The 20,605-nt window shown below is 41.0% G+C and overlaps 2 protein-coding genes across 3 annotated transcripts in view; both read left to right on the forward strand.

Annotated features, from left to right (window-relative positions):
• ppp2r5a (protein phosphatase 2, regulatory subunit B', alpha isoform) overlaps positions 1 to 7,748 on the forward strand; it is a 28,544-nt gene extending 20,796 nt beyond the window's left edge. The window contains exons 5-13 of one of the 2 annotated variants that reach the window (XM_031861524.1): positions 2,041 to 2,171; positions 2,764 to 2,823; positions 3,208 to 3,316; positions 3,728 to 3,781; positions 3,944 to 3,994; positions 4,083 to 4,202; positions 4,539 to 4,666; positions 5,121 to 5,222; positions 5,722 to 7,748. In XM_031861524.1, the coding sequence (XP_031717384.1) occupies positions 2,041 to 2,171; positions 2,764 to 2,823; positions 3,208 to 3,316; positions 3,728 to 3,781; positions 3,944 to 3,994; positions 4,083 to 4,202; positions 4,539 to 4,666; positions 5,121 to 5,222; positions 5,722 to 5,983 (1,017 nt within the window). In that variant the 3' untranslated portion in view covers positions 5,984 to 7,748. The remainder of the gene's footprint in view (positions 1 to 2,040; positions 2,172 to 2,763; positions 2,824 to 3,207; positions 3,317 to 3,727; positions 3,782 to 3,943; positions 3,995 to 4,082; positions 4,203 to 4,538; positions 4,667 to 5,120; positions 5,223 to 5,721) is intronic. The other variant, XM_031861526.1, reaches the window with a different exon arrangement.
• A 3,271-nt stretch (positions 7,749 to 11,019) lies between these two features.
• LOC116391180 (opsin-5) lies at positions 11,020 to 15,586 on the forward strand. The gene is given in 5 exon segments (XM_075447383.1): positions 11,020 to 11,119; positions 12,674 to 12,967; positions 13,574 to 13,905; positions 15,088 to 15,540; positions 15,542 to 15,586. Coding segments are annotated over 5 exon segments (1,224 nt in total).
• Positions 15,587 to 20,605: the final 5,019 nt, after the last annotated feature.

Genomic DNA, 20,605 nt, shown 5'->3' on the forward strand with positions numbered 1-20,605 from the left:
ATTTAATTCCAGTAATGGCCTGCTTATCTCACAGTGGATAATCTTCCTCTCATAACTTCATAACGATGAGATGAACAGAGACGTGCTGTTTGTATTTGATTACCAAGAGTTCCGTTTTGACCATGAAGGAGAATTGTGCTCTTCTTGAGATCTGAATTTGTTTCCCTGAATACTGATGGGAAATTGCCTCTATGATTGTGTGCAACTACAGATGGACACAACATGTCGCAGAGTAATGATTTGTTTACTCTGGGACATGTACTGCTCAGAAGACTCTGATAGGAGTTTGACCTTTAGTGATTATTGAACTTACCTGAATTATAGTCTGAATTATATTCATCATGAAGTCGGGTCCAATGTCTGTATCCCAAGTTGTCCTTTATCAACTTTAGTTCAACGTCATCTCCTCAGTCTCGTCAGAAAGGATTCAAGTTTGACCAAAACATGAAGTGTATTTTGTAGAAAATCATTTCTTATTCTTCTCTGCAGTATTTTCAGTCTTCCTCCTCTGCGTACACGTTATGTGCATGAGGCAGTAGGTGTCGTGCCTTTTAGGGCTAGACTATAAGATTCAAAAAATGTATCCATCACAAGTTCCCAGAGTCCATTGCAACATGTCTTCACAGATATTTAATTTACAATGATGTGAAACAGACAGACAGCTGGTCCTCACATTTGAGAGGCTGTAGCCAGAACATGTTTTGTACTTGAAGAGAAATAGTTTTGATCGGGGATAAAATCTTGTATCACTGTTACATACATTTTCATCATATTAATATACGTATATCTGATGATATAGTACGCTTGATAAAAGTGTTGATAGATACAATACCAGATGGAAACGTCTGTGTTGGGCAGAATCAAATAATAAATACAAATGAAGGTACTTCATCTCGCATTGGTGAAAGTACTGTAAACCAAATACTTGCCACAAAGCATCGCTGCACATTGGTTCACAGCATCGCATGCAGTGGCCACATTCCTCCAGAGAGATTAGGAACAGCCACCTCTGTGTGTCAGCGTGTGGATGGAGGGAACTGTGTGCCCATGTAAATTAACCTGACGTAACGTGACTTGACTAGTACTGCCATTGTGATGGCAGGTAAAATAAAGGGGAAGGGACAAAGATACAACAATGGCCCGACCTTTACACAACCCATAACATAAACAAACCGTTTAAATCGGTCGATAAAGTTCCCTTGAAGCTGGAAAAATAAACACCACTGCTGTCGGTGATGGTGGCATAGCTGTACTTTAATTTCTTCAGCGAGCGAGCGGTTGGGCTCTCATGGAGTGAGCTGCCCGGGCTGGAAGCTGATGGTTAGGAGAAGGCTCACCACTTGAGGGTCAACGCAGTATTTCTGTGTTGCACCATTTAATTGAGCGCGATGATGAAAACCTTCCCTGGATTTACGCAGAAGTAAAAATAGACGGTCAGGTCCGTCACCGAGGTGCTGATGGCACGCAGGCTAACGTTAAGTACCTCGCTCTGGAGCTGATGTGAGCCTCTAAACATTCCTTTTGAACCCCACAGTACTGTAATAATGACTCATCACATGTTGCTGTAAATAGCTGTTAAACACCAGCTGTTTCACATGTAATTACAATGCCGAGCATTCGGACACGCATACCGTATATTTGTCTCATACGTTGCTGGTGTGATATGACTTATTTATTTACACTTATTTGCGATTTATAGTGGAGGCTTATCATGCTTCATGGGAAATGGTCACATGTCAAAACCAACATTACATTCACTTAACACTAATTAATCAGAAGCACAACCGAAAAAGAAAAAAAAACGACGTATTTTCAACCACCATTTACCACCAAAACCCTGCATTTGTATTGAAAGTGTTTTAAAATGGTACGAATGTATTCATGTTCATCCTATTCAGTCAAACACTTCAGTGGTAACAAATGAATCACAGTGCGAGTGCATCGTGACAACACAGCAGTGAGACGACACGATACGAGATGAAATAAAAGCTTTGGCATGAATCCGGACTGAAGACTGAGGTGCTGCGTTTGTCCTCTCAGCTCCTGGAGCTGTTCGACAGCGAGGACCCGAGGGAGAGGGACTTCCTGAAGACCATCCTGCATCGGATCTATGGAAAGTTCCTGGGGTTGCGTGCCTTCATCAGGAAGCAGATCAACAACATTTTCTTGCGGTGAGTGAAATGTTAAAAAGCGAAACATGTTTCATGTCCTTTCCCGCAGACAAAGTCTTCCTTTTTTATTTAATTTTCCTCTTATTGGCCGTACAATACAAACGGATTAACCTCAGAGAAGGAAGACAAATGTTCAGATGGGCGGCATCGTATATTCCCAACAGCAGTGTGTTGATTCTGTACGGCTCCTGTTGCTGCGTGACAATAAGCTGTAGATGATTGAAACAGCGGCACTTGATGTCGTCTCCAACAGGCGAGGTGGCAGAACGCGTGCACCCACTTTGACCATCTGCCACTGAGAATAAAAATAGTGCCCCAGTTGTCGGGCTCTGTCTGTACATACCGCGGCTGCACCGCGAGACGACGATGGGTTACCAAGCAGTGATGTTTGGATCATTGCGTTGCATAAGAGCAGCTCAATATGCTGGTTTCTTTTCCAAGTCGTTCTTCGCTGGATGTTTAAATAACACTTCAGAGAGACAATATCTGAAAGGAACACGGTATTGGGAGCAGTCTGACTCAATTGTTCTCGTGTGTGTGTGTGTGTGTGTGTGTGTGTGTGTGTGTGTGTGTGTGATTGTTTTTGTTGCAGGTTCATCTATGAAACTGAGCACTTCAACGGTGTTGCTGAGCTTTTAGAAATCCTGGGAAGGTGAGTAATAATGTTACTATCCTCTAATACCGAGGTTCATTTATTGTCATTCTACGAGACAGAGTTGCACAACGAAAATTAAGTTATAGTCTGTTTATGCTGCACAAGAATGAAAAAAGTAATCTGTAACTATTAATATCCTTCAGCTTTGACTGTTAAGTGCGTAAACAAAACGTCAAGGTTATATTGTTACGGTTGTAAAATACTGGATGCATTTAAGAAAAGTAGAACTTTCAGCCTCTGGCTTTGTACTTTACGTCCTCACTGAGTCGGTATCAAAGAAACGTTGGTCTTTATTGTGTCACAGCTTTACTGCAAACAGTCCGTGTTGTGTGTGTGTCTTTCTGCGCCGTTATCCGTCTAACACCGTTTCTCTGTTTGTAGTATCATCAATGGGTTTGCGTTGCCTCTGAAGGCCGAGCACAAGCAGTTCCTGATGAAGGTGCTCATCCCGTTGCACACAGCTAAAGGACTGGCCCTTTTCCATGCACAGGTAGGAGAATCTGTCTTTAATATTTAATCACGTTTGTTGTTTTTATAAATCACATTCATTTTGGCTGCATACCCTGTAGGTTGTTGGTGTATAACTAAAATGTGCGGTTTGTTAAGGATTGTTTCTGCAGGATTAAGCACAGTCATGATGCCATTTCTGTTCCGCAGCACCTCCTGGTGGCTCGGCAGTGAAACTGCACTGTTTCACTGATTATTACTGCATTACAGTGCATCTTAAATTCATCAACACGACCATAGTGGGAGTTTATAAGAATAATAACATTTGTCAGAGGTTTTCATTCTAAATACATATTTAAAAAGAGAGATAATCGTTTCAGATGATGTCGGTATTCGTCTGATGCTGTTTTTGGGAACAGTGTGTACTTTTACTTCTTTCTTTTGTGTCTCTCAGCTGGCCTACTGTGTGGTCCAGTTCCTGGAGAAAGATCCTACACTTACTGAACCGGTACTTATTTTTATCATTCCTCCCACTCAAAGCACAACGCCTGGAGCACTAAATGAGTCTACACTGCAGAGAAATGTGCCAGCAGCCACCCACTCGAGCAGACTGGGGTTGTTGTTTTCTCAGCAATTTTTCACACAATTCTCTGCTATCTTTCCTGTGCAGGTGATCCGCGGGCTGCTGAAGTTTTGGCCAAAAACCTGCAGCCAGAAAGAGGTAACGAGCACGTCTAGAAATGCACTTCAAACATACGTCAACCAGATCTTCGTGTTGCTTCACGGTCTGCACCTTGTGTCCGATTTAGGTGATGTTTCTGGGTGAAATCGAGGAGATTCTGGACGTCATTGAGCCGACACAATTCAAGAAGATCCAGGAGCCGCTGTTCAAACAGATCTCTAAATGCGTGGCCAATCCACACTTCCAGGTACGCTCATGACACACGGAAGCACACAGACACGTTCAATCAATCTACCACCTTTGTCTTAGATGCTGACAGGTGTTTGTGTTATTTAGTCCACTCCTCCTGCAGTGAGGAAGTTAAAGATGGCTGCTGTGACTTTAAAGAGACTCGGGCACTTCTTCAGACCCGACGTGTGAAGTTGCCGTCATGTTTATGTCTGACGGGCGTTTGTTTGCTCCTTCATCTGAACTTTCGTTTTCTACTGAGTTAACTTCAATGATTGAAAAGAAAAGGGGTCATCAAGCGGCACAAACGCAATCCGACTGAAGCCTTTCTTCAATTTGTTTCCTGTCTTGGCAGGTCGCGGAGCGGGCGCTGTACTTCTGGAATAACGAGTACATTCTGAGCCTCATCGAGGAAAACATCGACAAGGTCCTCCCCATCATGTTCGGTAGCCTCTACAGAATCTCCAAAGAGCACTGGAACCCGTAAGTGCTGCAGTCTGACTAACGGATCATTAACACATCGTAACACTGAATCAAGAAGGAACATCGATGCTCACAAACCTGCCGTGATGTTGCCGTCATGTGCTGTTCTTCAGATTATGTTCACACTTTACAGACAGACATGTAGACGCCACCATGATGACGCGTGTCGTTTCCTAAAAGCAATAAAACCTCTGCACACATTTTCTGTATTACTCACGAATAACTTTCTTTGAACCAGTATGTTAATCATTGTATATGTAGAGTTCATATCAATGAAAGATATGTGCTGCTTATTGACATAAAGACGCCGCAATAACAGATATAAAGTTACAGTTACTCCATGAGATGAACAAAGAGAGTGAAAACCTTAATACAAACAATAATAACTCCCAATAAGTTCATCCAATTCCCAAATTGTTGATGTGTGTGTGTGTGTGTGCGTGCGGTGTTGCAGGACAATCGTAGCTCTGGTCTACAACGTGCTGAAGACGCTGATGGAGATGAACTGCACGCTGTTTGACGAGTTGACTTCCTCCTACAAAGCAGAGCGGCAACGGTGAGTCACAGATTTACATAAACATTGTTTGACAACTACTGGGCCACTCTCAGTAAACTGTCCCCGGCGCCACACGTGCACATCAGAAAATATGAACTTCCCTCTGAGAGAATGAATAAGTGCAGCGTCTCTGTCAGCTAAAAACCAGATGTTAACTTAATCTGACGAGCACTGTGAATGGAGGGACCTTTCTAAATCATGTCCAATAGATTGAATTCGCCATAAGTGGACTCTAGATATATCTCAAGGATAATCGGCAAACAGAATGCACCTGAGCTCATATTTGAGCACCAGATCAAAGTCTCTGGATAGCAGGGCTGTATGAAATTCAAAGCTTCTATTGAGGTTTTTGGATGTATGCCGTCACATTTTACAACGAATAAAGTGATTCGTCGAGTTAGTATTTTATTAAATCAACTGTCTCTCATGAATATAAGCCGTCTGTGTTTTATTTGTTCCTTTTCTGTCTTTGTGTTTTTGTTGCATGTTGTCGTCTCAGGGAGAAGAAGAAAGAGCAGGAGAGGGACGAGCTGTGGAAGAAGCTGGATGAGTTGAGGCTCAGCAGCGGTGCTCTGGTCCAGAACAACAGCCACGGGCTCCCGAGTGTCCACAACAACAACAACAACAACAACAACAACAACAGTGATAGTAGTAATAATGACAACCAGGACAAGAGCGCCGAGGCTGCAGCCGTCACCACAGACGACAAAGATCCCGACGTCAGTGTGGCGGCCAGCGAGAGCACCCCATGTGCCAAATGACACCGGACGTCCGTTTTTTATTCCGTAACGGTTTGACCATCGTGTTCAGGACTGTCAGGAGAGGATTGACGTAGACAGAAAGAACACAAATTACACCTCAACAGTATATTAAATCTACTAGAGTGACTTAGGACGCCAGCATTTCTTTGGCAGAAAATATATATATTTCAACTTAAGACTATTTTTGGATGTTACAGTGTGGCTGCAGTATATTGTTTATCTGTCTGATCAAAGATTTATCCATTCACATTTAGTTTCTTAACTGAAAATGATTATTTCTGTTTGTTTATATTCGTTGTATGATACATGGGAGGGGAGAAAATAATGATGACTTGAATTTAATGTTTCCGATTGTGCTGCGCTTAGACAAGCTGAATAGCTATTTAAAGATGTCTATTTTTTAATGTGCTTTTCCTTGTTGCTGCCAACACTTGGGTGCAAACCTCAAGGACGAAGGGAACTGCGGTGTTTGGGAGTATTTGGGGGGGGGGCAGATGGGACCAGATCCATCTTTAAACATTGATCCGTTGATGTACAGAAAAGGACCGTTATCAGGAGCAGAAGACGCTACAGCACGGTTGTCTCACGTCAGAGATAGAGAATGGGAGGTTCATGGCCAAAAAAAAAAAAAAAAAAGATAAAGCCTCAAGAGTAATAGTCCCAGATATGATATCTCCGAGAGTGACTCTCGTTGGGACTATGAAGTTAAGACTTGTTCACAGTTTGGTAAGATGGAACATTTGTGAGATTGTTTTTGTGTTTCAGGTGTTGGTAACTATTTCTTTTTTTTATCTGGGTAAAAAAACATGAGAACACACCTGCATTTGTAAGATTACACTAAAGTATGTCGTTCAAGCCTGACTCGAATTGAAGGAAAGCTTCAATGGGGTTTAGATGAGAGCATCCGTACCACAGTTTAGATATTCTCCTCTAACTCTCAGCAAGAAAGAGAATAAAAGTATTTCCCAAAATGTCTAACTATTCCCCTAAAAGTAGTAGATTAAGACATACAAACATGACACCTACAGTACTATACTTTTTTCCTGAGTGTTGACGAGGCAAATATTTTTCAATGTTTCCTTTTTGCAGATGGATTATGACGGGATGCAGGAGTGCGTACATGTTAGTTTGTGAGGCTACTTAAAGGGACATGCCACTCAGTTTAAGGTTTTCTGTACAGTGTATCGTTTCCTCGGTCTGAGGAAGTGCTTAGGAACATAAATGGTTCACTGTCGAATAGCAAAGACTTACACTCGTCTCACCACTTATTTGGCGTTTTACAATTCACAAGCTGATGTGTATTGTAAGTTTTTATATCCGAACAAAGGCTCGTCATGAACTAGTGATGTCAAGAAAATGAATGCTTAGCACAGGAAAATCCAAGTAATCTTTAGCATCGATGCCTGTTCACTCCCTGCATCTCCCGACTCTGTAACCTCACGTTTGCTTTTTAGTTTCTGCCGTTGGGAGTTGATAAATCTGTTCATGAACTTTAATCAGACTGCCGTAGATCATAGGAACAACTTGTGACTTATTTTTTTAAATTGAACGGTGTTCCCTCTGAACTCAGTGTCTGCTCTCTTACTTCTTCTAAGTCCATGTTTTTAGGTCCAGTCTCTGATGCCTTTCTGTCAGTACAGCATTCCAACCTCTGTGACGTTTAAGAAAAAAAACAAAAAAAAAAAACTGTGTGGGGAACCTGTTTTGTAATCGCAGATCTTATTTAGGTTTCACCATAAAATAAAGTCTACTTTATCTTTCTACTCAAAGCGTTACTACCTCTGTCTTTTTTCCCTTTTCTCTCTCACTGGTGTGTTGAATTGTAGTTCTGCGTGGAGGTCAACAGATGGCGCCAGTTTTGTCATCAGCATTGAGCTCCGGGGCCCCACAGTCAAGAATATTATTGTTTCATTATGACAAATGCATTTCTTTGACTAGTTATAATTTATATAAAACCTTTGTTTAATCAAGTTTTCCCATTGAGCACGAGATCTATTCGGTAAGAGACTTGAGTACAGCACGAGAAATTTAAAATAACAGCCAGTCACAGGAGCACACAAACAATCACAACCTTTTCTAAAAAAATTCCAAAATATGTTTAAAATCATCCAATGGGATGAGATTTTCACGTTTTAATGTCCTTTGAAATTCTTTCTATTTATGAGGTGGAAGAAGTACTTGGATCCTCATGATAGCAAGCAGTGATGGTAATCGGTGCTCTTTAGACGCGTCAGTCAAAGTCTTAATGGAAAGATAAATACTGTAGCAATCATCACAGCTCATTTAATCACAAACTGTCACCACAGCTCATTCTGCAGTCCATTACATTTATAGCTGGACGTGAGCAATCGTTAATGCTACTCGTTCCACCTGTGCTTTTCATCCGTGACAAGTGTATATGTTTGATTCATGATGCATTGTCCGTGCCGGGACTCATTCAAGGGCTATCAAAGTAAGTGATTTGCCATTAAAATGATCAATATGAGGTTGCAGCTTACATACAGTTGTGAAAAAGTGTTTGCCCCCTTCCTGATTTCTTATTTTTTGCATGTTTGTCACACTTAAATGTTTCAGATCATCGAACAAATTTAAATATTAGACAAAGATAACACAAGTAAACAAAATGCAGTTTTTAAATGAAGTTTTTATTATTAAGGGGGAAAAAGAATCCAAACCTACATGGCCCTGTGTGAAAAAGTGATTGCCCCCTAAACCTAATAACTGGTTGGGCCACCCTTAGCAGCAACAACTGCAATCAAGCGTTTGCGATAACTGGCAATGAGTCTTTTACAGCGCTGTAGAGGAATTTTGGCCTACTCATCTTTGCAGAATTGTTGTAATTCAGCCACATTGGAGGGTTTTCGAGCATGAACCGCCTTTTCAAGGTCATGCCACAGCATCTCAATCGGATTCAGGTCGGGACTTTGACTAGGCCACTCCAAAGTCTTCATTTTGTTTTTCTTAAGCCATTCAGAGGTGGACTTGCTGGTGTGTTTTGGATCATTGTCCTGCTGCAGAACCCAAGTGCGCTTCAGCTTGAGGTCACGAACAGATGGCCGGACATTCTCCTTCAGGATTTTTTGGTAGACAGCAGAATTCATGGTTCCATTTACCACAGCAAGTCTTCCAGGTGCTGAAGCAGCAAAACAGCCCCAGACCATCACACTACCACCAACATATTTTACTGTTGGTATGATGTTCCTTTTCTGAAATGCCGTGCTACTTTTACGCCAGATGTAATGGGACATACACCTTCCAAAAAGTTCAACTTTTGTCTCGTCAGTCCACAGAGTATTTTCCCAAAAGTCTTGTGGATCATCAAGATGTTTTCTGGCAAAACTGAGACGAGCCTTTATGTTCTTTTTGCTCAGCAGTGGTTTTCGTCTTGGAACTCTGCCAGCAGGCCATTTTTGCCCAGTCTCTTTCTTATGGTGGAGTCATGAACACTGACCTTAATTGAGGCAAGTGAGGCCTGCAGTTCTTTGTATGTTGTTCTGGGGTCTTTTGTGACCTCTTGGATGAGTCGTCGCTGCGCTCTTGGGGTAATTTTGGTCGGCCGGCCACTCCTGGGAAGGTTCACCACTGTTCCATGTTTTCGCCATTTGTGGATAATGGCTCTCACTGTGGTTCGTTGGAGTCCCAAAGCTTTAGAAAAGGCTTTGTAACCTTTTCCAGACTGATAGATCTCAATTACTTTGTTTCTCATTTGTTCCTGAATTTCTTTGGATCGCAGCATGATGTCTAGCTTTTGAGGATCTTTTGGTCTACCTCACTTTGTCAGGCAGGTCCTATTTAAGTGATTTCTTGATTGAGAACAGGTGTGGCAGTAATCAGGCCTGGGTGTGGCTAGAGAAATTGAACTCAGCTTTCCAAAGATGTGATAAACCACAGTTAATTTAAGTTTTAACAGGGGGGCAATCACTTTTTCACACAGGGCCATGTAGGTTTGGATTTTTGTTTCCCCTTAATAATAAAAACCTTCATTTAAAAACTGCATTTTGTGTTTACTTGTGTTATCTTTGTCTAATAATTAAATTTGTTTGATGATCTGAAACATTTAAGTGTGACAAACATGCAAAACAATAAGAAATCAGGAAGGGGGCAAACACTTTTTCACACAACTGTATATATGCATGTGTATATATGTGTGGAGAGAGAGATTAAATATTGAAAATAAAAAGCTAGAAGCTAAATGAAAAAATCAATTGACTAATTGGAGGTTAAAGATTCAACATTAATGAACTAGTTCTACAATTAATCTGAAGACAAACTAGTTATATTTGTCATCATTTTTGTTATTACTATTATCTCTGCTAGGAGGATCATGCCATTGGTCACGTGTGTGCTACTGTGAGTGAGTGTGTACCTATGTGTCTGTCAAAAGTTTTCCATCATGAAAATGAAATGTTTTTCTTTTGTGAGAGACTTTTTTTTATTATTATTATTAAAATGTATAGCTTTGTGAATAGGGAATTTTTTGCTGTTCTGAAAGAGCTCAATCGTGGACGTATAGGCTTGCAAAGCCTACACGTTTGTCGATGCTTAGGACACCAGGCACCTCAAAAAATATGTATTTTAAACATTTCATTTGCATGATTAAAATGCTCCCACGACGATGTTTTTCACGTGCACGCGCCTGTTTTTAATGTGCGCGGGGTTTGAGGCTCACACACTTATAGCCCATTCGTGCAGGGGGAGAGCTAATGGTGTGTTCAGTGAACCACACACCTGGCGGAGATCTGCACCCTTTTGAGTGCACCTTTTCTACTTCATCAGTGATGCGTCCTCCCTCATCAGATATCCTGTCACTTACTTGTGTGAGTTCCTGTAAGAGCTGTAATTTCCCCACGACAGTCGAGTTATTCTGGATCAGATCACACGCGCTAGGAGGACCCCATGCTTTTCATGGAGCAGGTCAATTAGCATGGTGATGGTGACACATCCACCTGCGTAAAAGCCAGTCCTCCGTGCACTCTTCTCGCTTTATGTGTCCGGATTTCACCCGCAAACAGCGACATAGCGAGCTGCTTCATCCAATGACTCTGAACTCCTTTGACAACCGGACCATCTCTGCCTTCACCTCCAAACTGAGCCCCGCTGCTGACATATGTGTGGGGCTGACCATCCTCTCCGTCGGTACGTGCATTCATTTGCTCTCATTTATGTCTCACTGGAAAGCAGATTAAATGGTGTCCTTATTGAGCTAGTGGACGAATAAAGCCTTACAGAAAGATGTTAGTTATGTTATTTTTCCTGCTATAACTATAATAATAACAATAATAATAATAATAATAATAACATGTACTTTTAAAGCAAAACAATCCCAATTACTCTTTTAATAAACAATATAGAAGTTATACTAGTTTACTGAAATACAGGAAGAACACGGATTTTATTTGGAATTGATGGGAAAGAGCACTTTTTAGAAAAGCGTGTATTAATTTATTTTATTAATATTTTATTTTATTATAGGCTAGGTTTATCATAGTAATCTGTTATGTATCACTATTTATATTAAAGTGGCTGTATCAACATGTTTATAAGCTTTTTTTCTAATCTCTACACTCTTGGTGCAATTAATGCACATAACATATATTTGTATTTTTTCCTTTTCATTTCTTTGAAATCTTTTTTCTCCTCCACAAATTGAAATATTTATGTATCTTAGATATTGTTCTTGAGCTGTAAATTGAGCATCTTTCATTAGAATAAATATTTACACAAAAATAAAGAAAGACACTTTCAACTATGAGCACATCCCTTCAATTGAGGCTGCTTATTCTAATACAGAACATGTCACATTGGCGTTTTGTCAGACCCCTGGCAGCACTTCCTAAGGCGTGCATGTTGCAGTAAACGTGTGGTTAACGTGAATTCAAGCAAAAACATTCATCAACATTATAGTTGAGCTTAAAATAAGTAAACTAAGAAAACAACATAATGAAAACATGCCACAACATCACTTGTTTGTTTTGGACGTTATTGTCATTTCTTAGTCGTTATATCAATGATTAGCAACGACATCTACATTTGTCAGATGAAAAAAAACAACTTTTGTTACCTTAGAGGACCAACATGTCTCCTTCCTAAAACTACAGTAAAAAAATAGTATATTTTCACAATGTTTTCCACTTTCACTGAGTTAGAATTTTAACCACATTCAGTCCTGATCATAACTAACAAATATTCATACATTTTCAGAATTTTAAGTCTGTCAAAATGTTTGTTTACATAACACCACTGTTTTTATGTGAAAAAAAATGACCAAAAATGTAACTATTATCTGTACGCTTAATTCGATTTTTATTGGACTTTTTTCTTTTCTTTTTTCATAGTCTGTGATATGTTAATGATTAGCAACAACATTCATTTCGCAGCATACGCTGGGGTCAAGAATTGTGGGGTAATTAAAATCAGTGACATCTGACTCAGTATAGCAACCAAACTCCTTGATAACGGTTGCCAGCCACTGAGGTTGTTATTCACTAAACTAATTACACTTGTGATTAATTCTAAGGCATGTGTGTTTGTGTGTTCTGTAGTTATGATATTTACATCACTGTATCTGTGATACACCTGATAACATGCTTATTTTCCAGTGTTGCAGTAATTCTGCTTGTTGTCCAAAAAAGTCCATTATTGCAGCTTTTATTTTGATTATTTAGACTTTTTTCTCGGTCTTCTGTCTAGTTGTGCTCTCTGTTCTGGGCAATGGGCTGGTTCTGGTGATTTGTTACCGCAGGAGGAGGAAGATGGTGGGCTCGGAGCTGCTGTGCGTCAACCTGGCCGTGGTCGACTTCCTCTCCTGCATCTGCTTCTACCCGCTCTCCATCATGTCCTCCTTCCACCACATGTGGCTGGGAGAAAACATCACATGTGTTTACTACGGCCACGGTTGCTACACCTTTGGCCTGTGCGCCATGTTCACCGTCGCCGCCATCAGCATCATCCGCTACCTGAAGACCTGCTACAGCCTGGTTTATGGTGAGGGCAGTTGTTGTTGATTGGTTCGGGGACAAGAAAGCCCATCATGCTCAATATACTGTAAGATCTTTCATGTGTAGAAGAAGCAAAGTAAGGCAGAGAGCGTCGCATAGCCTTTTTACTTTCACTTACTTTAGTCACAAAGGAGAGACAAAGTTGACAGCAGAGAGAGGTCAAAGAAAGCTTTTTTTTAAAGACATAGTTTGACATTTGACATTAGTTTGACAAATAAACAAGCATATTCTCTATTTTACTGAGAATTAGATGTGAAGTTTGACACCACTCTCATGTCTGTACAGTAAATATGAAGCTACAGGCAGCTTAGCTTAGTTTAGCACAAAGACTGGAAACTGGAGGGGGAACCGCTATTTTGGCTTTGCCTACCATATTAATTAGTGAGCTTTAGAATTGCTGGTAGTTTAGCGTCGCCGTTCCCGTGCAGACATGAAAGTCAATCTTTTAATCTCACTCAGGGCAAGAAATTGATGACACAAACTTGCCAAAAATGTTGAACCGTTTTCTACTTTCAGCACTAACGCATTTGAGACATGGACTGTATACGATATGTAACTTCCTGATAGATAACTAAACAGTCTTTCTTCACAGCTGTGTGGCTGGAAGGAGCTAACATTCAACTCGTGTGCTGTGTCATCTGGCTCGTGGCTACTGTGTGGTCCAGCTTCCCTCTGTTCGGCTGGGGCGAGTACGTCCCTGAGCCTTACGGACTGTCGTGCACCGTCGCCTGGAGGGGTTATCACACCTCAGCCAAGGACGCCTTCTACGTCATCTGCTCCTTCGCCTGCTTCACGATGGTTCCTGTCCTCTTCATCGTGGTGTCCCAGTGTCAGATCCTCTACAAGCTGTCCCGCTTCTCCAAGTCGCTGTCTGCAAGAGGCATCCACAACAACCTGAAACATACTGAAAGACAACTCTCTGTGGTGAGCGAACAAAGGTTTTTTTTTCTTCTTGAGGTTATGTGGACTACTTCTTGGTGGGGAGCAGCGACTTCCTGAAATTTTGAATATTTAGCTTACTTTCCTTAGATCTAACTAGTTGTCCTCACACTTGAGACAGAAATTCATGTAAAACATGTTCTATGTAATTGTAAACAACATGTTTCTAAAAGAAAAATAACTTAAATCTAAATGTTGAATCAAGACGTGAGACTTGACTTGGACTACAACTTGAGGTACTTGAGATTTGACTCCTTAAAGACAAAGCAAAAACAAAATCTCAGGTGTTACTTGGTAGAATGAAGACTTGTGAGTCGACGTGGTGTGAGACTTTCTCTTAACGACTTGAGACCTGGTTGGTGACTTACTTTGACAAGACTTGTGACTTCACCTGGACTTTCCCTAAAATACTTGAAATCCGCTCTGGTGTCAAAACCATCAAGTCACAAGTCAAGTCTTGATGAATAGAAGGCATTCTGGTCTCAGTGGTGGCTCACTTTCCTCTTGGGCTCATAGTTTGATCAAATCTGAACAAACAGACACCATACACCATACACACACACACTCCTGTAATCAGAGCAACATACTATGTCCAATGGTAGTGATACCACTGATGTACATTAAACTAAGAATTCCTAAGGAAAAAACACTTTTTATAACCTGAAATCTGGCCCCATACTCATCATATTCAGACATTTTCTTCAGCTATACAAGTAATCCGGACACTGACACTCACATGGATCACAAGTACTTTGGTTATCAGATATGTGGTGTCATTCTTTCAGCAGCACGATTTCAATATGGGATGATTCAAAACAAACGTTTTTAATCTTTGTGAGTTTACCGTTGAGGACTTGCCTGTGCTAACCAAACCAAAAGCTGTAGTTTATGAAGAAGAAACGAGGGACTTAAGGTCGGTTCTAAAACCAATATCGATATTTAAAAGTTTAAAAGCGATCTATTGTCCGATATATTAGTTAATGTTATCTAGTACTCACTTAGAAGGAGCAAAGACAGCTTTCTATGCTAATCTTCTGCTTCAGATGTTATTTAGAGCTATGAAACAACACAACGTTTCCTCATTTGCTCTTGAAAAGAAAATAATTCATTACGTTTGAAGCATTTCCAGAGAAGTAATCCTCTGTAATCTGTTACTTCCTCTTCCAGATGTTTTTCTGTATCAGCCTGGGTTTTGTGATAGCCTGGGCACCGTACGCTGTGGTGTCCTTCCTCTTCATTTTCCACAAGGAGAACAAGTACATGGCTCCTGAGGGCTTTGTTTTCCCCGCCCTCTTTGCCAAAAGCTCCCACATCTACAACCCGTTCATCTACTTCTACTTCAACAAGACTTTCCGGCGGGAGCTTCGCTGCCTACTCCTCCCTTTATGGCCCACGCTGGGAGGTAATCAAGTGAGCGTTCACAGCGCCACGGGCCACCAACATCCCATCCACATTCAGCTCCAGGAAAGAGCCTGCGTCCAAAACAGGCCCTTTGGTTTGTCTCGGGACCCAACGCTCAGCAAGAGCAAAGGCAAAGCAGTGCACAACAGCGGCAACCCTGTCCCCGGCAGGCCGGTGTGCACCTGCTGGGGATCCCCATCGAAAAAAAGCTCCCACCATCTTGGACAATAAAGTTGCCAGAGGCTCCCTGTCTGTCTCTATATGAACTCTGTTTCACTGTTTCAACGGGTGTTTATCCAGCCATCAACCAAAGGTCTGGTCCTGAACTACTGGTTTCAGTAATGAGTCTCAGATATTAATCAGGTCCCATGGTGCTGATTTTGTTAATTAAAGTGTATATAAAGTGTATATCTGCTAAACAGCCTTCATCCTGTTAAATCATATATTCTCAATGAGGCCAAGCTTGTCCTTTGTTGTCATAAAAACAAAACCTATTTAGGGAAAAAACTCACATTTAAATTGTTGTTTCAGTGTTTTATTCAATGTTATACTTTCATTACACTTCTTAAATTTAAAACTAACATAGAGCTGACTGTAATCCCTGGTTACATGCAAATATATGCTGTGCTAAATCATTTATTGTAATATGCAGACTTTGCATGCTGGTGTTCACTGAAAGTTGTACTTCTAAGTCAGAATAACGTCTGAGAGACCGAAATACCAGCACTCAGAGCTGCTAACGTGGCTCATTCCTATAACAACATCACAATACATACACTCTTCTTATTTATGGATTTCTTTTTACTCGCTATTTTTCAACTCTTTGTTATAATTTCAGCCTGCAGTGGCCTTTTTTTCAGAAAGTAGATTCACTTAGTGTTCGGACTCTCTTCTCACTCTGCCTCAACTGAATTGAAAGAAACAGGAGCTGTAATATGTAATGTTCCCTGTGAAAGGTTTTTAAGTGTGTGTTTTTATGTGTGTGTTTTATCTGTAATATTTTGTGCACTGGTTGTTTTGTTATTCAGTGCCTACCTGTAACAGCTCGGCAATGATAGTATGCTGAATTAGCAAACATTTAATGTTCAGTCTGATGTTTTGAATATGAACCCGTTTACCCATTTTCATGATATTTTAATGTTTCTTTGTACCTTTGATGTGTTTATTTTCTACAAAATTGTACCCGCTAGGTGTCTAATGCAGCATTTAAATGTTAGTTTGACCACTAACTCTCTGGAAGCTTTTAGCGCTTTGATATTAACAGAAAGTTGGGCTGTGAATTTGTTCTTGTAATGTTTTTTTCTCTCCGTAGCCCTAAATACTTTTTTTACATGAACATGTCTCTTGTGATGTTAAAATCATATTAAAAATGTATTTCTATAATGCACGAAAATTGAAAATCCTCAAAAAAGATATATAGAAGAATTGATAAAAACAACAATACTGCAGTATGATATCAAATCCATGATAACTAAGAATAATAAACTGTTAAAAAAAAACACATCTTGTACACCACTCTTTTCTGATTGTATATATTTAATTGTTCAAAATGTTCAGATATCCTCACATTTTTATTCAGTCCGTGGTCTCATTCTGGGGAAAATCAATGGCTGCATAAATGGAGAGAAATCCAAACCTGGCACAGAGCATGAATCACGTTCATCTCTTTTCTTAATAATCAGCTGAGTAGTTGAACTGCTTCATGCGTCTCATGGAAGACAGATTCATTTGTCTGTCACTCTCACTTGTATAATAAGCTCCTTTTAGTCCGTTGTGGAGGCAATTAAGCATTTAAAGTGTGTTTAAGTGAGAGGAAGAATAAATCTGAATGGGGATAATTCAGATGACTTACTTTATTTAAAGCTGCTAAATCAACGTTTTTCTAACCACAGGAGATTGAAAGGACTATATCTTAGGTTCTCTATATGATATTCAGAGCATTATTATAGCAGCAAACAACTATTTTCTATGTAACGATATAGTGGATTAATGTATAAGCAGAGAAGGAAGTCGCTCTTTTTCTGCGTGTGTCTAAATCTGAGTTTCTCTGTGCTTTGTTTGAATAGCCAGCCGGCCACACTAAGGGGCCCACCCTCTGCTCCCCCCCCAGGTAAACACTGTTAGCTCTATTTGTTGTTGTTTGCAGCTGTTAGCACCGCTAGCTGCAAGCCACCGGCTCAGCTGTTACCATGTTGAGAGCCGGTGTGGAGGCAATCCCTCTGCTCTGAATAAGTAATTTAGGACCTCTAAGAGCTCATTGCCCTCAACTTTACTGCTATTATTATTTAAAAACCAACAGCATTTAGCAGGTAAAAAGGGGCGGAGATTTTCCTCAGGTGTTGGTGGAGACCATAAACAGAGCTACAAGAGGGTGAATATTGGTCTTACACTTTGTCTACACAGGAGAGAGTGACCAGCATGTTGGCAGAGCAGCAGCTTCAGTGCTCCATCTGTGTTTAATCAGGATGCATTCAGGCACAGTATTGAGCATAGGTCACTCATGTTTTGGCAGTGTTCAGAACCCAATACACACAAAACAGAAGAAAATTCTGAAGACACGCTTTTATGCCCTTTTAAAGGGCAGACGGACAAAGTTAGTGACTAACTTAAATATAGAGACAGATATTTCCCTCAGGAATTGGTGGACACCAAAAACAGAGCTGAAAGAATGCGTTCACCCATAGCAATTTTATTAGGCGATAATATGTCAATGTTATGTTTATAGCTTGCCGGCGAATCAAACATCAAACATTAAAGTCGTGTTATAGATAATGTGTCAGACTGTACCTGTGAAAGGTCTTTAAAAATCAGCAGTGAGATGTTGGGTGTATGCACTTCAGATTATGAAACATCTTGACAATAGTTGACAATTTTTTCTCTATAGTCCAAATCATCAACAAGATTTAGCTGCATTTATCGGTAAGAACTCGTCATCAGGAATTTTACTGTGGTGCCGCACACTTAACAAAGTTTAAAATACTGTAAAAAGCAAGGAAAGAACAAAGCCTTATCGGCAGTGCTGTGCTTTGGTAAGTGTGTTCAAACAATCAACTTTGAAAGGAGAAAGCTGCACGTGGGCATGGAAAAGTTTTCCAAAGTGGCATATCAGGCGGTGGCCCCTTAATTACTTTCCCCATCCAATCAAAACACACACACACACACCTCTACAAAATGGGAAACTGTTTCAAAAGAGAAAAAGGAAATAAATAAACTGACAATGATTGAAAAATAGGCCACCAGCGACGTACTCAGTGGCTCCATGCTGAGCTTTTGACAACTGGATGGAAACCATTAACTTCCGGTCCTCCAGGGTCAGGGCCAACTCAAAACACTATTAACAAAAGGGCAAAAGTGTTGTTTTGTTCGTCTTAATGTCCCCCTGCTAACAAGCCGTCTCTGGAGGTTGCATGTTTGGTCCAAATAATTGCAGGTTGGTTGGAATCGGTTGGAGTCCCTGAATTTCCCACAATCTCAGAATTACGACTTTGCTCTTAGAAGACAATGTGGTTCTGTTGGCTTCATCAGACTGTGACATTCAACACACACTGGGGCGATTTACAGCAGAGTACCCCCCAAGTCTGAGGCCATGTTTCTCTGCCGGAAAACGATAGCCAGAGTACTCTATTCATGCCACTAGAGCACTGCGAATGCAGGGTTACTTGAGTCTCTGAAAAAAATGAATGGCAGCCAAAGCCTTCAGCTATCAAGCTCCTCTCCTGTGGAACCAGCTTCTTGTTTCAGATTGGGGGGGGCAGACGTCCTCACCACATTTAAGAGTAGGCCTAAGACTTTCCTCTTTGATTACACTTATAGTTAGGGCTTGCTCAGGCTTGCCTTGGACCAGCCTCTGGTTATGTTGCAATAGGCTTAGACTGCCAGAGTACACCGAGTTCCTCCCTCCTCCCTCCTCCTCTGCTTTTTTCGCCTCGCAGGTTTCCATGGCTACACCTGGACTGTGGTTGTGCCTGACACCCACTGTGACTTTCATTATGAAAAAACATTCATGAAAATAATGTTTTCTATTCTTCTGAATCACGGCTTTGCTCTCATTAACCCCGGCCCCTCTCTTCATTCACTTTCTAGCTCGCTTGACCACCGCTGTGCTTTCTCTCTCTCTCACTCAATGTGATTACATGTAATACCTTTAAATAATATATCACTGCATCTGTAGGGTTAGGGTATTAATTAGTGTAAAATTAATCTCCAGGAAATAAATGTACAGTTGGTCAATCCTCCTGAGTCTGAGTCTAATACATGTACTTATGTGCGGACCACAGCTGGAAGCAGCCCTCCCTCTGTGTGGTATAGGGTGGGAATTGGACAGGTAACAACTCAGAAAGGCCATTCATGATTAAGAAACTGCAGGTTACCTTTGTATTACCTTGGGTTTTATAGGGATTCACTTTGTGCAGGGCAAAATCTCTTGTTATCTATATGTATGTGGATGTTTAGTTATAAATTGAAATGCATTGTATTGGAAAGCTCTCATGTAATGTAAATAGGACCTCACCTTTTATTCAAAGTGAACAGAACAGATTCATTTTTCAGAATTCTTGCAGTGTATTCTACAATTAAAACCCCCGAATGGCAACTGGATTATGAATGAATCTCACCTGAGTGACACTTTTCCTGGTGGAGTGTACAACCCAACCCAACAGGGCTTCTTCTTGTGGAGTATTTGTACATTGTTGTATTGGTACTTTTACCTGGATGTGAATAGTTCCTCCGCCACTGTGTATCATGTATGTACAGCATCACCGTAAACTTAAAATCCCAATATATTTTAAAATATCCTATATGCTCATTTTACTGTTGAACTTTCTCCTGCTTGTTGCTGTCTGTCATGCCCTTGAATTGTATGTGCGGGTAACACTATGTTTGGCCTTGGTGTAACATGAAAGTAGCCTTAAAAACTCAACTCTAAAGGTACATCTGTGCGCGTGCAGCTATTCATGTATGTACAGGGGAGGGATGGGACCCGGTTTTTCGGTGGCACTGGCAGTCACGGCATCTCACCCTTGTGAGCCTTGAAATGGGGACGAGGTGGCAGGCCCTGATGGGAGGCACGGCGATCTCATTATTGGAGGAAACTGCCTCACTGGAGCGGAACAGGACAGGCTGGGATGGAGAGATGAAGGGAGAGATGTATACGGTCTTTTTCGGAGGGGGAAGGGGGGGCTGGCTTAGATCAGAGTGGCACTGTGGGTCCAAGTCAGGCACAACAACCCCCTCTGCTGTTTTGTGTGCCAGCCAAGCCTCCTTTGTTTAAAACCCTCATTAGCAC

Source organism: Anarrhichthys ocellatus, unplaced genomic scaffold (genome assembly GCF_004355925.1).
Source record: "Anarrhichthys ocellatus isolate YVR2014 unplaced genomic scaffold, GSC_Weel_1.0 scaffold25, whole genome shotgun sequence".
In the NCBI taxonomy this organism is placed as follows: Eukaryota; Metazoa; Chordata; class Actinopteri; order Perciformes; family Anarhichadidae; genus Anarrhichthys; species Anarrhichthys ocellatus.